The 14,963-nt window shown below is 31.3% G+C and overlaps 1 protein-coding gene across 1 annotated transcript; it reads left to right on the top strand.

The window, feature by feature from the left end:
- Positions 1-346: 346 nt before the first annotated feature.
- On the top strand, positions 347-9,099 carry LOC129302858 (uridine kinase-like protein 3). Its single transcript, XM_054941735.1, has 15 exons — positions 347-504; positions 1,622-1,785; positions 2,535-2,626; positions 3,313-3,382; positions 4,359-4,477; positions 4,873-4,969; positions 5,288-5,367; positions 5,690-5,884; positions 6,005-6,088; positions 6,161-6,221; positions 6,877-6,937; positions 7,718-7,817; positions 7,906-7,978; positions 8,443-8,525; positions 8,635-9,099. Exons 2-15 carry the CDS (start codon positions 1,632-1,634, stop codon positions 8,806-8,808), a joined length of 1,443 nt encoding a protein of 480 aa, XP_054797710.1. The 5' UTR covers positions 347-504; positions 1,622-1,631; the 3' UTR covers positions 8,809-9,099.
- The last annotated feature ends 5,864 nt before the right edge of the window (positions 9,100-14,963 follow it).

The following is a 14,963-nucleotide window of genomic DNA, read 5'->3' as shown; positions in this document are numbered from 1 at the left end:
CTCTCACAAGAAAAAGTCCTTGATGGAAGATATATTTTTTTAATAATTTTTATGAGGATTTTTTTTTTGCCAACAGAAGTAAAGAAGTAAAGCTTTTACTCAATATAAAATATAATTTGAACATGTACACAATTAATTTTTAATTATTAAGTGTATTTATACATGTCTTTTTGTGGTTAGATTAAGTGCACGCTGTACCTACATTAATAATTTAATTAATGCAAAGCAAGAATTTCTCCCAAGTGCAGTGGCATAATGACGTAATTTTAGTGAAAAAGAGGGTCATTTTCCAAACCAAGTGTGCTGCAGGCTCCATGCTCTAAATACGGGAGCGCCACAGCGTCGTCTCTCATCTGTATCTTCTACATTTCAGGACTCTTCTGGTTGAACCTGTAATCGAGTAGCATTTTGCTTTTGCTCTCCTCTCGCGTTCTGATTCTGCACACGGCTCCTCTTTCTCTCCCCTCTTCTCCTTTTCCAATTCAATTCTGAAGTGGTTTTCGGGTATATGATAGCTCACAATCAGCATTTCCTACTTCATAGTTCATACCGTCATTCCATCACCAATTTGAGTGTACTCTTGTGCATTGCTTTGATTACGCTCTTCACTTTAATTGAATCGACGATTTCAGTATCTTACTCGCCTTCTATTGTGCTTTTTTCTTTTTATTGATCATGACGTGATGATGTGATTGTGGATTTTGCTAATATCTGAGTTTGATTTGTGTCTATAATTTTGTGTTTGAGCTCCTTTTATTCGTTCTGTGTAAATGTATGAAGCTGGTGTAGACCAGTTTGAGGTGCAGGTTAGCTCCGTCGGTTGGTAGGGTCGAACTATTGGGTTTGAGTTTTTAACTTGACGATACTGGAGAGGATTTGAGAAAAGGAGGAGGACTAGCTTTGGTGTGTAAATCAAATTCATGAGCCTAAAGAAAAGGTTAGCCTTTTGTTCTTGTTCTGGTTGCTGTGGGAGCTAGAAGCATCGTGGACTTATGCACTTGAAGGATTGTCACGCGCCAAATGTCATATCATCAGATGACTCCAATGAAACGTTTTTTGGTGAAGTTGTTGGGAATGTGACGCCAATGACTTATGGTGTCTTATCTTTAATCCCACCGACCAAAGGATCATAGTAGCAAAGAAAAGAACATCTCTTTTGATTGAGAACTTGGTGTTTTTGCGTAGTTACAGGTTATTGGGAAACATATCAACTGAAGGTCCCACAAACCGCTTTGAGTTTCATTTGGTATGGTTGCAAAGGTTGAGCAGCCATATCTGACCAGAGTCTTTGGCCATACGTTGTCCAAACACACCCCCTCCCCTGGGGAAGAGATTAAAAAAAATCAGGGCAGGGCAAGATCCAGAAGGAGTATTTCATTGTTTTCATCAACCAACTCTTATAAAACGCAGCCGAAAGACCAAGAATGTGTCATGTTGGGCAAATTATCAAATGCGATGCCTTCACCTGGACTAAACGGATCCCTACTTATTATTATATACTTTTTTCTCCTTTTCTTAATCATTTAACTTCATCCATACTTAGCGCTTTAATGTACTTTTTGGAACATTTGTTGCTGTTATCGATTTCTTTATAATAATGAATTTCACCTTATATTTACAGGTCTTTGCCAATGGCTACTAAATCTGTCGTAGATTTAATAGAGTCATCCTCTGGGGTTCATTTTTCTGGATTTCACATGGATGCATTGGAGAAAATAAATGCTGGGACAGAGCCACCAACAACTTCAGTAGCTGAACACATGTATAATCAACCATTTGTGATAGGTTTGTTTTTGCATGCCAAGTTGCCTGTGTCTGTGTTGCCATGAAACAAACCAAGGATTGGTAGTGCAATTAATGGTGGTGAATATTAAATTTCTGGTGTCTAGGGGGTCTCATGTGTAATAGGCCAAACAAAAATCCCTTTCTTGCTGGCTTGGTTGTTATACACTGAGGTCTCATATTCCACCCACAGTGGACAAGGTTCTTCCATTTTGGCGGAGAAAATGTTGCAAGCTATGCTTTATGCCCAATGGATATAGTTTCAGATTTTAAAGGAGTCATTAAGCTGGGTGTTATGACGTACATGAACAAGGTTATTATCTGATAACGTTAGATATTAAAACTAAAATGTTTTCTAGTGATTGAAGCTATCAAATTTCCTTAAACATATGCTCTGCTAGAGGCTAAGGACCGAATCAGAGTCCAAATTTGTGTGGACTTAAATGTTAATCTAAAACGAAAATTGCTTCTTCTGCTAATGTAACGAGTGCTGGTATAACCATCATATATAATAATCAATTTTGTCATCAGTAAAATGGCATCTGCTTTTTTTATATCCGCAAAATAGATTCTTGCACTGTTTGCGTTGAAGATTTCTTGAAATTTGAAATTGATTTAATTTTCTAAAAATTTTGTCATGCATGATGAGATTGCTAGAATCTTTCATTTCTTTAGTTTCACCGCTTCTAATTTCTTAATTAATTAAATAGTTTCACTTCTATTTTTTTTTTTGGGGGGGGGGTTTGTGGCAGGTGTTGCTGGTGGAGCAGCAGCTGGGAAAACTGAAGTTTGTAATATGATTATTCAGCAACTTCATGACCAACGAGTTGTAGTTGTTAATCAGGTAATAAATTTTCTCCATTTATTTATTCATTGTCAATCTATGTAGCTATCTCCACTTAGTAGGATAAGCTTTGTTGTTATTATTGTATTTATTCATTGTCAAATTAATAACTTATCTTGCTTAGATGCCTGATCTACAAGGCAATTAGTAACCTTATTATGTACTTAAAGCCACAGAAGCATCCTTTCCTCCTTTTTTCCCCTGTACCCTTTAGATTTTTTTTTTTTTGGTTTTGTCCTTCCACTATAACACTTAAAGCAGTGGAAAAATTTCAGCATTTCCTGATGTCAAAGTGAAACAGATATAACCCGATGCTATGCTTGCCACCATAACTAAAATTTTTTCATCTCTGTATTTTACTCAGTTTTAACATCCCATCTGCCTTCCATCTTACCCTTTCTATAAATATTAACATTCTCTCAACTTTTCCCTCAAATTTCGTAGAGTCAAACATGTTAAAGTTGCTATTTTGAACAAAAAACTGGAAACATTTATTTTCTTTGTTATTAATGTCATGCATGTTTGCCTTTCTATTTTTTATTTTTTCCCCTCTTCATATTGCATCACTTCCTTCCATCTATCCCCTTTCATTTTCCTTTCTGGAGGATTTGAGCTTATTTATCTTATAGTACTTATATTGATCCGTTTAATTAGTTAATGAACAAATGAGTTATTTAATTTGACAGGATTCTTTCTATCATAATTTGACGGAAGAAGAACTTACTAGAGTACAAGATTACAACTTTGATCATCCTGGTCAGTATAAACTTGACTTATTATCTTCTATCACTAGTTTCTGAAGACTTTATCTTGGTACTATAAATCTTATAATTGAAATGCTTTCTTTCTCTGCTAAATTTAGTTTATTGCCTTAACGTCTTTTTTTTAAAAGAATTCTTTATGAAGATGTGATCAGAAATCTTAAGTGATTTCGCCACACTCTTGTCATTTTAAACAGGTTTTCTTAGATTGTTATAATTTCACCTGGAACATCTATATTACATTTGATGAGCACCAACGATATTGTTATTGTTTTCAGAATTACTTAATAATATCAAAGATAGTGCTTGGGAAAGTTTAATCCTGATAAATTAATCTGACAATATTATTTTCATATAAAAATTTCTAGATCCTTATGATAATCTATAAGACTTCAGTACAGTTGTATTCTTGTGTTGCCAAGATATTACTAATGAATTCTGAGTATTTTTAAGAAACAATTTAGTTTTCAACTCCAACTTCCTTTTGGTTCTATTTATAATTATAGAGATGGAGAGCAGACTTCCAAAATTAGCTGTCTTACAATAATTGAAATAGAGCTCATTCTTTGAAGGAAAATATCAGAAAGGCAAACTTCTCATCCATAAAGTGAAACCTAGTACTCAGCCAGCAAAATTAGTGGCTAAATGTAAATGGTTGTAGCTTGCTGGATTTTATCCCTCAAACTAAGGTCTAGTTATTACTTGAGTACAGCAACTTTAAAATATATAAAAACCGCTATTCATTGGAGAAAACACAAACATCTCTGTTATTTAATGTGAGGGTTATTTTTATGTTACTTTAAAGAAGAGGGATGCGCATTGATAAATTTAAAGTTGATGTACTGAAATCTTAGGCCTTGATTTAGGAGGTTAAAGTGTATTTTTCCCTAAATTTTTATTGCAAATGCGAATGATGGCTGTATTACTGGTCTAGTTCCATACTTATCTGACAATGCTGCTTATATCATCAGATGCTTTTGATACTGAGCAATTGCTAGGAGTTATGGACAAATTGAAGCATGGACAAGCTGTAGATATTCAAATTTATGATTTCAAGAGTTATAAAAGGGATTCATCTCCATCTAGACGGGTATATGTTTAACTTTCACATTTTTCGTGGCAGCTTTACCCCCCTTTTGAAACCTTTAGATTGAATTGAGTCTTCTGTATCTGAAATTTTAGTGCATAGAGAAAGTATAAAGTGTGTTTGGCATGATAATGAAGAAACACAAAGATTGGACATGGTTTCTCATGGGATCTGATGTTGTTGTATGCTTGAAAGAAGTTTTGTCCCTGCATTTACTCTCACCAGGGAGAACGTATGTTACATTTTGATAGAGTCAATGTACTAATATTCTTTAAAATTGGTTGCATGACATTATGACATAAAAGAGTTCGTTATTTGCATACCTAACAACAAAGAATTCTGGTTGGTTCTAGTAATGACATGTGGATGTTTGTTTGTGTTTAAATTTGTTTTTTCAGGTAAACCCTTCTGATGTAATAATTTTGGAAGGAATTCTTATTTTTCATGATCCACGCGTTCGGGAGTTGATGAATATGAAGATATTTGTTGACACAGGTCCTTATTACTATTCCTATTTAATTTGACAATTTGTGTGCTGCATGTTTTTGGTTGCCTTGTTCTTTCTCATGTAACATCTGTTGTCTGATTCATTTTCTTCTTGCAGCTCAGTGTCTTTAATTTTTTTTTTTTTGGGGGGGTTCAACATATGGCTTTTTTAAAAATTTGTATGCTTTGTAGTTTTAATCTATGTTTCTTTTATTATGTCATAGGCAAGTGCCTATTTATTCCTTATTATTAGTAAGGCTATGCTCTTAAGTCTTTGTCGTAATGCTAAGTTATGCTGTCACTCACGTTGTAAAATGCTCAGTGCAGATGCTGATGTTCGACTGGCTAGGAGGATCAAGCGTGATACAGTTCAGAAGGGTCGGGATATTGGTACTGTGCTTGATCAGGTAGCAACTCACATCTGTTGCAATACCATGAAGACCATTTTAGTTTATCATTTATTTATTTATCATTGTAATTTTTTTAATTTTACTGTATTGCAAAACATAACAATTTTAAGAGCTTAATAATTTAGTCTAATGCTGCTGATAAGTTACAGTAAATGATCCTTGGTAGGAGAACACAAATTATTCAGTTTTTATTGATTTGGATCATTGGTAAATTTTAAATGCTCATGGTTATAAAGGTCAATGTCATGAAGTCTTCGTTATCAGATGTTGATGTTTTATGTATTTTATAAATTCTGATAGCTGACTTTATTTGATGCAGTATTCTAAATTTGTCAAGCCAGCTTTTGATGACTTTATTCTTCCAACAAAGAAGTATGCTGATATCATTATACCCCGTGGAGGAGACAATCATGTGGCAATTGATTTAATTGTACAGCATATCCGCACAAAGCTTGGTCAGCATGACCTGTGTAAAATATATCCTAACCTTTATGTGATACACTCAACTTTTCAGGTACTCCCTTCTCACTGTTTGTTGAAAATTTTAATTATTTGTTTCTTTTGCCCCTCCACCTGGACCTAAACACTGGTTTCTACAACAGTTTGAATCAGCATTGTAATTGCTATTATGCAGATACGGGGTATGCATACCCTGATACGTGATTCTCAGATAAAAACACATGATTTTGTATTTTATGCTGACCGTTTGATTCGTCTGGTAGGTGCACACAAAGTTTAATTTGCTTATTTTTGAATTTAGTGGTGGCATGACTTATTTTTGAGTAACCAGGTTGTTGAGCATGGCCTGGGACATCTACCATTTACAGAAAAGCAAGTAATCACTCCGACTGGTAAGCTGTTCTATTTTGTGGCTCACCTTGTAAGCTTCTTGTAATAAGTGATGTCCATTACTTGGTGTGTGGCCATGTAGGTGTTAGGTTAACAACTTAATGGTTTATCATTTTGTGTTCTCCCTTTTACTTAGAGTCTTGTTTTTCATGTTTCCCAAAGCACTGACCATTTTAGTTGCTGAACTCAGGAGTGGCTGAGTTGCCTTAGATGCATATTTTTAATTATGTAGAAAGAAAGGCCTACAGTTATTTTGTGTGAAAGTATTAATTACCATTACCAGCTGATGTTGATTCAATGATGACAATATTCTCTATGGCATAGCCAAGCTATTTTATTTTTACGCCATGCACCTATTTCTACATGAATGCGTGGGACTAGTGTCACACGATCACAATATTTCTACTTCAGGGCTTCATGTCATGGGAATCAAAGCTGCATCTTGTGGTAGTAATTGAGATGCTTTTTTTGTTGCATGATACTGGTTGTAGTGTTTGCTGTACTGAGCAATGGCCTTCTGTGTCCAACTGTCCTCCTTAATTTATCTGTCATTATTGTTCTGTTATGCACGGAATAGAAAGTTTTAGGGTTGAGTCTTGTTATTGTTATTGTTGATTCTTGACCTTCATTGAGTATTCTTATTCTTATTAACTGCAGGGTCTGTATACACTGGTGTTGATTTCTGTAAGAGGTTGTGTGGAGTCTCAGTCGTCAGAAGGTATCTATCAGTCCTATTCTCAAAGTTAAAATCCCTCAGACAACTAAGATGTTAGCATTTTACTTCTTAATATGTCATTATGGAAATATCTACTCTTGGTCATCCATAAGAAGAGGTTGTGTGGAGTCTCAGTCATCAGAAGGCATCTGTCAGTCCTAGTCTCAAAGTTAAAATCCCTCAGGCAACTAAGATGTTAGCATTTTACTTCTTAACATGTCATTGTGGAAATCTCTACTCTTGGTCATCCATAAGAAGAGGTTGTGTGGAGTCTCAGTCGTCAGAAAGCATCTGTCAGTCCTATTCTCAGAGTTAAATCCCTCAGACAACTAATATGTTAGCATTTTACTTCTTAATATGTCATTATGGAAATATCTACTCTTGGTCATCCATAAGAAGAGGTTGTGTGGAGTCTCAGTCGTCAGAAGGCATCTGTCAGTCCTATTCTTAAAGTTAAAATCCCTCAGACAACTAAGATGTTAGCATTTTACTTCTTAATATGTCATTATGGATATATCTACTCTTGGTCATCCATAAGAAGTATTGAAATGAATAAAAGGAAAGATCATTTGTGGATTTAGTCTTTGTAGTTTGTTAAACATTTTTTTTTAATTAAAATCACACAATAAGTATCTAGCAATGTCCTGTTTCATAAGCCTTCAGCAACAAGTCCTTTTTTCCCCTCCTTACTTTGTGTGAATTTATGCTCTTACATTCTTCTTAAAAAATTATTGCTTGGAAAATATTCTGCCCTTGTGTTGATATCTGCTGATGTATTGTCAGTGGGGAGAGTATGGAGAATGCTTTACGAGCATGCTGCAAAGGTATCAAGATTGGCAAAATTCTTATTCATAGAGAAGGGGAAGGGGACAACAGTCAGCAGGTTTTTGCATCTTCTGTGTGGTCTGGGTACATTTCTATGTTTATCACATTTCATGATCCCTGAATTTCCTGAATTTAATGTTGGGCAGCTGATATATGAAAAATTGCCGAATGATATCTCAGATAGGCATGTGTTACTGTTGGATCCCATCCTAGGCACAGGTTTGTCATTCTCATCATGTTCGTACTCCCTTCAGTCCAAAATATAATTCTAGTTTAACTAATTTCATAGGAACTAAGGGAAGGAATTAAAAGTAGTTAACTTGTTAAATTTATCAAGAAATTTTATCACTTTCCGCTGTTACCCTTATTAAATTCAAAGACAACTCTCACACATTTATGTTTTAATTGTAGTCAAGGGCAAATCAAGGAAAAAATATTTGATGTCCTATTATTCATATTGCCAAATTGGACTTAGATTTTGGACCAAAAAAGCTTGTATTTCTTAGCTGCTTTGAAGTTACAATTGGTTTTGATGTATTCTTTTCTGCTGAAAAATGAGTCAGATGCTGTCTGGCATTTACCGAGTGTTCCACACCGTTTAAATAATCTAAGTATATATATATATATATATATATATATTTTGTTCGTCATCTCCACAAATGTATGACCATTATCTTCTGTAGGAAATTCGGCTGTACAAGCAATTTCTTTACTTATAAAAAAGGGTGTACCAGAGTCTAACATCATATTTCTCAATCTCATATCGGTAAGATACTGCTATGTTAGTGATGATACACACATTTTACTGTTCTTTCACCATCATATTTTTCTTTTGCCATAGTGATGATACATACATTTTATTCTCATTTTGCCAGGCACCCCAAGGCGTGCATGTGGTCTGCAAAGCCTTTCCCAGAATAAAAATCGTGACATCTGAGATTGAGTTGGGCCTGAATAAGGACTTCCGTGTCGTACCAGGCATGGGCGAGTTTGGGGACCGGTATTTCGGCACAGATGATGATCAGCAGGTGGTGGTCCCTTCACAGTAGTTATTTTACATATAAAAGACGTTGGAAAAAGGTTGAAATTTGCTGAACTGATGTAGTGATGAAAACCAAAGCTCAGTCTTATGCTCAACTGGGCCTAGAATCATAGTATTGTGACCAAGTTGCCTTGGGTTTACAAACTTAGGTACACGTGTAATTCTTCAAACCGACTTTTAACCTTTCTACTGTACCAGACTTGCGCTTTAGATGTTGGTTTCCTTTCCAGGTACTTTATATCTTGATACATTTAGTTATGAACCTGGAGATGAATGGATATAAATCACTTTGAGTTAATTCCGTCTGTTTTTTACTGCATTTTGGACCCCCAAATTTTGTGCTGGTTGATATACAGCTACTGTAAATCTCAAACCATACGTTGTGCCTGCCAATGAGCACGCTGGTTAGCTTGTGCCAACCAGCCAGGTGCCTGCCTGGCTTGGTAGAGCGATTCAGCTTGGTTCGGCTATTTTTTTGGGCCCCATTTGACCCGACTCAAAATAATGAGGTTGGACCATATTCACTGGGCCGACAAAGCCTGTAAACACTTCTAGCAGAGTCATTGTTTGGGGAAAGCCTTCCTTCTGCACTGGAAGCACTAACATTTGTCGCATAAGATAGTGGGTTCATATTTTTTTGACGAAATTTGAAGAAAAATATATTATTAATAATTTATGGATAGTATGACTGGTAAACTTCGTATTAATTTGGCTGATGTTGATTTTCAGTTGATTAGTTCTCTCATTTCTCTGCTATATGTTGTTTTGTAACATTATTCAAATGATATTTGAAGTTGACAGTCTCTGCACATTTCTCATCGTCTTCATTATGTTTCTCACGCTTGTGATCACTGTATTCTGATTGCTTGAGATTCTAGGAATCTTTGCTCAAAACACGGATTGCATGTTTGATGCACAAAAGTATTTTTCGGAAATGATATTTGAAATGTATTTAGAAGGAAAATAAGCTTAAATGTATTTCCTATTTATTTTTTAGAAAACATATTTCTACCTATCAAACATCGCTTGATTTTAGATTGTAGACGGAAACTGAAGATCCTAGAAACAAGAAAATTGATGTTAATCTATGATTTTTGTGGGTTAAGTGTTTTTTTTTTTTTTTTTTAATGAAAAGAGAGATAATTCATGACCAAGATTGTCAAGACAGTACAAACCAAGAGTTTCTTGGTTTAATGGAACCCTACACCTTGAAAAAGGAAAGTTGTGGGTTCTATATCTCATATGGTTGAGGGGGGCGAGTGTGTTTTTGTGAGTTTGTTGAGTATCTGTGTTATTCCTCAGTTTTGGTATGTATGTGTGTGGAGAGCATTTGTATTTGGACCATTTCCGGGAAAGAAAAAAACAAAGGAAAAAAGAAAAAGAAAGTCAACACATTACAAAATACTATGAGATCTTAGCCCTTCATCATCCATCACAAAGCGATTGTTGATCAAATGCAGCCAAAGTGTTCCAAGCTAAAAAAGTGAGGACAAAAGTTGTTTCTATTATTTTGTAAGGAAAATAATAATAAAATCTTCTTAAATTATACTAATAATAATATTATCTTTTAAAATGTCATAATTTTATTAAAGCTTTTAAAAATATTTGTGTTAATAAATTTTAAAGTGAAAAGACTATTTCAAAGTTTTAAAGCTTAGAATAACAAGTCCTAATTATAATTTTTCTTAAGGAATAATAACTTTTATTCTGTGTGTTGTAAGAGTTGAACGAGAAATTATAACTTTTTAAATATAATTTTTATCATTGAAAAATAAATTCTCAAAATAACCAGCTTCAATCACAATTTTTGTTTAAGAAATAATAATCTTTATTCTGTAAATTATAAGAATTGAATAAGAAATTATAACTTATCAAGTATAATTTTTAATATTGAAAAACAAGTTTTTAAAATAACAAGTCTCAATTATAACTTTTTTTAAGAAATAACAACTTTTATTTCAAAAACCATAACAATTGAATAATAAATCAAGACTTGTTAATAAAAATAAAATGATCTTTTTAATTTAAAATTTACTAATACGGAAGCCTTTAGAAACTTCAGTAGGATTATGTCATTTTAAAAGATAAAATTATTATTTATATAATTTGGGACTTTATTGTCAGTTTTTTTTAATATTGTATGGGCTTCTTTTAGTCCCTATGTTTTGTTTTTCAGCTGAGACAACATGGAGTTTCAAAAATTCAATTCAAAGGAGTTTTTTGGAGCAACGCATCGGCGTCTAGAGATGAAAAGAAACTGTGGGTTGTCTGATCGGTATTGACGGCTGCCAGCAAAATATATATATACATATATACACACAGACATACACATGTATGTATGTACGGTGGGAAGACAAAAGAAAAAAAAATATAAAGCGACAAAAATTAAAGAGAAAGAAAATTAAAGAAGATGCTCAAATGAATGAGCTTTGTCATAGTGTCATTGGACCATAGTTATTAAACTCTTAAATTAATTTTATGAATTTAATATTTTTATATTTTTAATTTATAAAATTATATCAACTTGTTTATAAACTCAAACTATATATAAATTCGATTAAACTCGTGAGTTTACTTTCAAATTTATCATTTTTATGTTTCTCACTTACAAAATTATGTCAGTTAATTTATAAATTCAGATTAGATGCAAGTTTGATTAAACTTGTTAGGCTTGTTAATTTAATTTTATTTTTTGAGTTGAATGTGTTAAGTATATACAGTTCATAAGAGTTATAAAACATGGTTCAAAGAAAAAAAACTTGAAATACAAAAACTAATATTAATAAAAAAATAAAACAAAAAATACTAAAAATAAGTTCCTCTATTTTAAAATTTTTATCTTGTATATAATAATTTATCAATGTAGATGGATTTAACTTCAATAATTTATATTTTTTATATATTTAAATTAAATTATAATTATATTTTAATGACTATTTATTAATAGAGATAAATTTTTATTAGTTTACAATTCAAGTTTGTGATACAAATTTATTTTTTTATCACAAATTTATTTAAATTTATGAATTTAATAACCTTACAGTGGACCCAAAGTCACGGCCTGGAAGTCCTTAGAACGTTGCATAACATAATCACCCGTCATTACCTGATTTTATGTTTTTTTAATTCCAATAACCTGTTTATATATATGTGTGTGAAAAATTAAAGATACAGTAAAACAAAGAAGATACTCCCTCTACTGTCGTAGAAAAACTTACATGTATTTCTTTATTTTTATTTATAAGTAAAATTATAAATTTAAAGAACTATTTTACCCAACTCATCCCTTATAGAGTCAATATTTATTTTTACTAGATAAATTTATTTAATTAATTGTACAGATAATTTAGTGCAATTTTTTTAATTTCAAATATAATTATTTTTCTTAATTAATTATTTTGGAGTAATGTCAAACTTAAACATAAATTTATAGCATACTAAAAAATAAATAGTATGACTGGTTTTCAACCTTCTGTAATCCAATGAGTATTGTTTGGCCAATGATGTTATGACCGAATGGCATGAAAATGTCCGTGCAGGTAAAAGCTAATGGATTCAATTTTATTTGTAATTTTAGGTCGTTGGTGCCTGCCATGTGACTTTAATGAAACTGAAAATAAACTATTATCCTATATATAATTATATATACTTATAAAATTTATAGTTGAATGTTTGTTCCAACTGACAAAATGAAGAAAAAAATTTGAGAAAAACGCATTTAAGACCTTGTGAAAAAATTATTCATAAATAAAAATCAAAATGAAATGAATTACTATTAAATAGTAATACAAATTTTTTTTTTTGCAATGATGACTTGTTATTTTTTTTTGTTTGTAAATAATTTTTTTAAGTCTTTGGATACAATTTTCCCAAACAGATATCCACCCATTAAGAAAGGTGAGGAAAAATACATTTTTTATTTTTATAATTTTACTTTAGTTTTGATTGGATTCTCATAACTTAGTAGTTCATATATATAAATGAATGGATACTTATAATTGATCATTTTTAAAAGCTGACCCGTACTATCAAAGTTATGATGATATTTTATCAAAAGATAAAATATGACAAAATATATGCTACATCATAATTGTGTTAACTCTATGAATTTAATATTTTTAACTTACAAAATCATGTTAACTCATTTATAAATTTAGACTATATACAAACTCAATTAAATTTATAAGTTTACCTTTGAATTTATTATTTTTATGTTTTTAATTTACACAATCGTATCAACTAATTCATAAATTAGGAATAAATACAAACTTGGTTAAACTTGTTCAACTCTTCAAATTTTTTTTTTGAATTGAGCGAGTTAAGTATATATTATGAAGAATTTAATTCATAAAATTTATAAGACCTGATTAAAAAAAAACTTGAAATATAAAAACTAATATTAATAAAAAACAAAAGTAAACACAAAAAATAAGCTTTTCTATTTTAAAATTTTTATGTCTCGCATATGATAATTTATCAATATAGATGAGTTTAATTTTAATTATTTATATTTTTAATATATTTAAATTAAATTATAATCATATTGTGATGGCTATTTATTAATAGAAGTAAATTTTTAAAAGTTTACGATTCAAGTTTGCGATATGAATTTACATTCCTATCACGAATTTACTTAAACTCATGAGTTTAACGACCTTGTACTACGCTACTTTTGTTAAAAAATATAAGACATTTTTAACCAAATATTACTCTCAATAAAGTAGTTATTTGTTTTTAAAATAACACTTTTTTCATATTTATTCTTATTTAATAGGGTATTTCACCCCAAAAAAATATAAAGTAATTTATTCAATAGGGGCACTTTAAAAAAGTAATAATTACACCTTAAAAAATTAAAAATATTTTATATTTTTTAACATTTAATCCCTCAAAAAATATCATATTTTTTGACGGAAGGAGTATATTTTTTTTACTTTAAATATAAATTATTAATATTGAAAACGAACATAAAAAAAGCCAACAAAGTAAGATGTTTAAACCATAAACACTAAATCCTAAAATAAAAATAATCCGAGTAATATAAAGATTAATTAAAAATAAATTTTTGAAAAATAAATTACAAGGGTAGTTTTCAGAAGATAAAGGGCATAAGATAATACTAATTTTAAACAAAATCATGACTACATTAACAATCCATCCCCCCACCCCCCAACAAAAAAAGAAAAAAAGATTAGAAAAGTACATAAAACCTTTCAGCCAATATGACGTGGCTGGTTCTAACAAAACAGGAAAAAAAAAAAAAAGGTTTAAAGTTTATTTGCAGATTCGGGAGGGCTTGCTTTTATAAAAGAGAAGTGCCAACCCACTCAGCCACACAGTGTTTTGAGAATCTCATGTGCTTTCAATTCATCATATTTTCATTCGGGGCGGCAACAAAAGTGATTATATTTTGGTCGATTCTCTTAAATTAATTTAATCACTTTACTCATTTTTATTGTTAAAAGCAAACGAATATCCACCCACAAAAATAAAAATTATTGAGAGCCCATAAGATGAGATTCTTCCTTTGAAATTAATTCAAACACTCAACTTTAGATTTTCGAACAAATGGATAGATGCATTTACTGATTTTTTTACAAAACATTTTTTTTGCCTATCAAACATTGCATGATTATTCATATTGTGGAAGAAAACCGAAGATCCTAGAAACAAGAAAATCGATGTTGTTAAACTATGATTCTTGAGAGTAAAAAGTTATTTTTTAATGAAAAGAAAAATGCATTACCCAGCAAGATTGTCAAGACATTACAAGCTATTCTTGACTCAATGGCACCCCACACCTCTTTAAAAATGGAAAGTTGTGAGTTGTATAATCTACATGGTTAAGGAAGGGGGGCGTGTGAGGAGTGTGGTGAGCATGTGCAAAGCATGATATTTTAGGAGCTGTTCAAAATTATTTTTATTTTATTGTTTTGAGAATTGATGTTTTGTAAAATATATTTTGAGAGTAAAAAAACATAATAAAAATATGTGTTTTTATTTTTTTTTTATTTGTCAGAATAATAATCATATAACACCTAAAAGTTATTTTCATTTTTCTATTCTTTAAAATAATATTTTATTTTTTTATTCTTTAAAACACTTTTTAAAAATACGTTATTAAATAAATTTTTTATTCTCTTATTTTAGAAAACAGAAAAC

Source organism: Prosopis cineraria, unplaced genomic scaffold (genome assembly GCF_029017545.1).
Source record: "Prosopis cineraria cultivar Desert tree isolate PC_DT_omini unplaced genomic scaffold, ASM2901754v1 PC2, whole genome shotgun sequence".
NCBI classification, from domain to species: domain Eukaryota; kingdom Viridiplantae; phylum Streptophyta; class Magnoliopsida; order Fabales; family Fabaceae; genus Prosopis; species Prosopis cineraria.
Note: the sequence above shows the minus strand (reverse complement) of the source record. Positions and strands in the feature narration are given on the sequence as shown.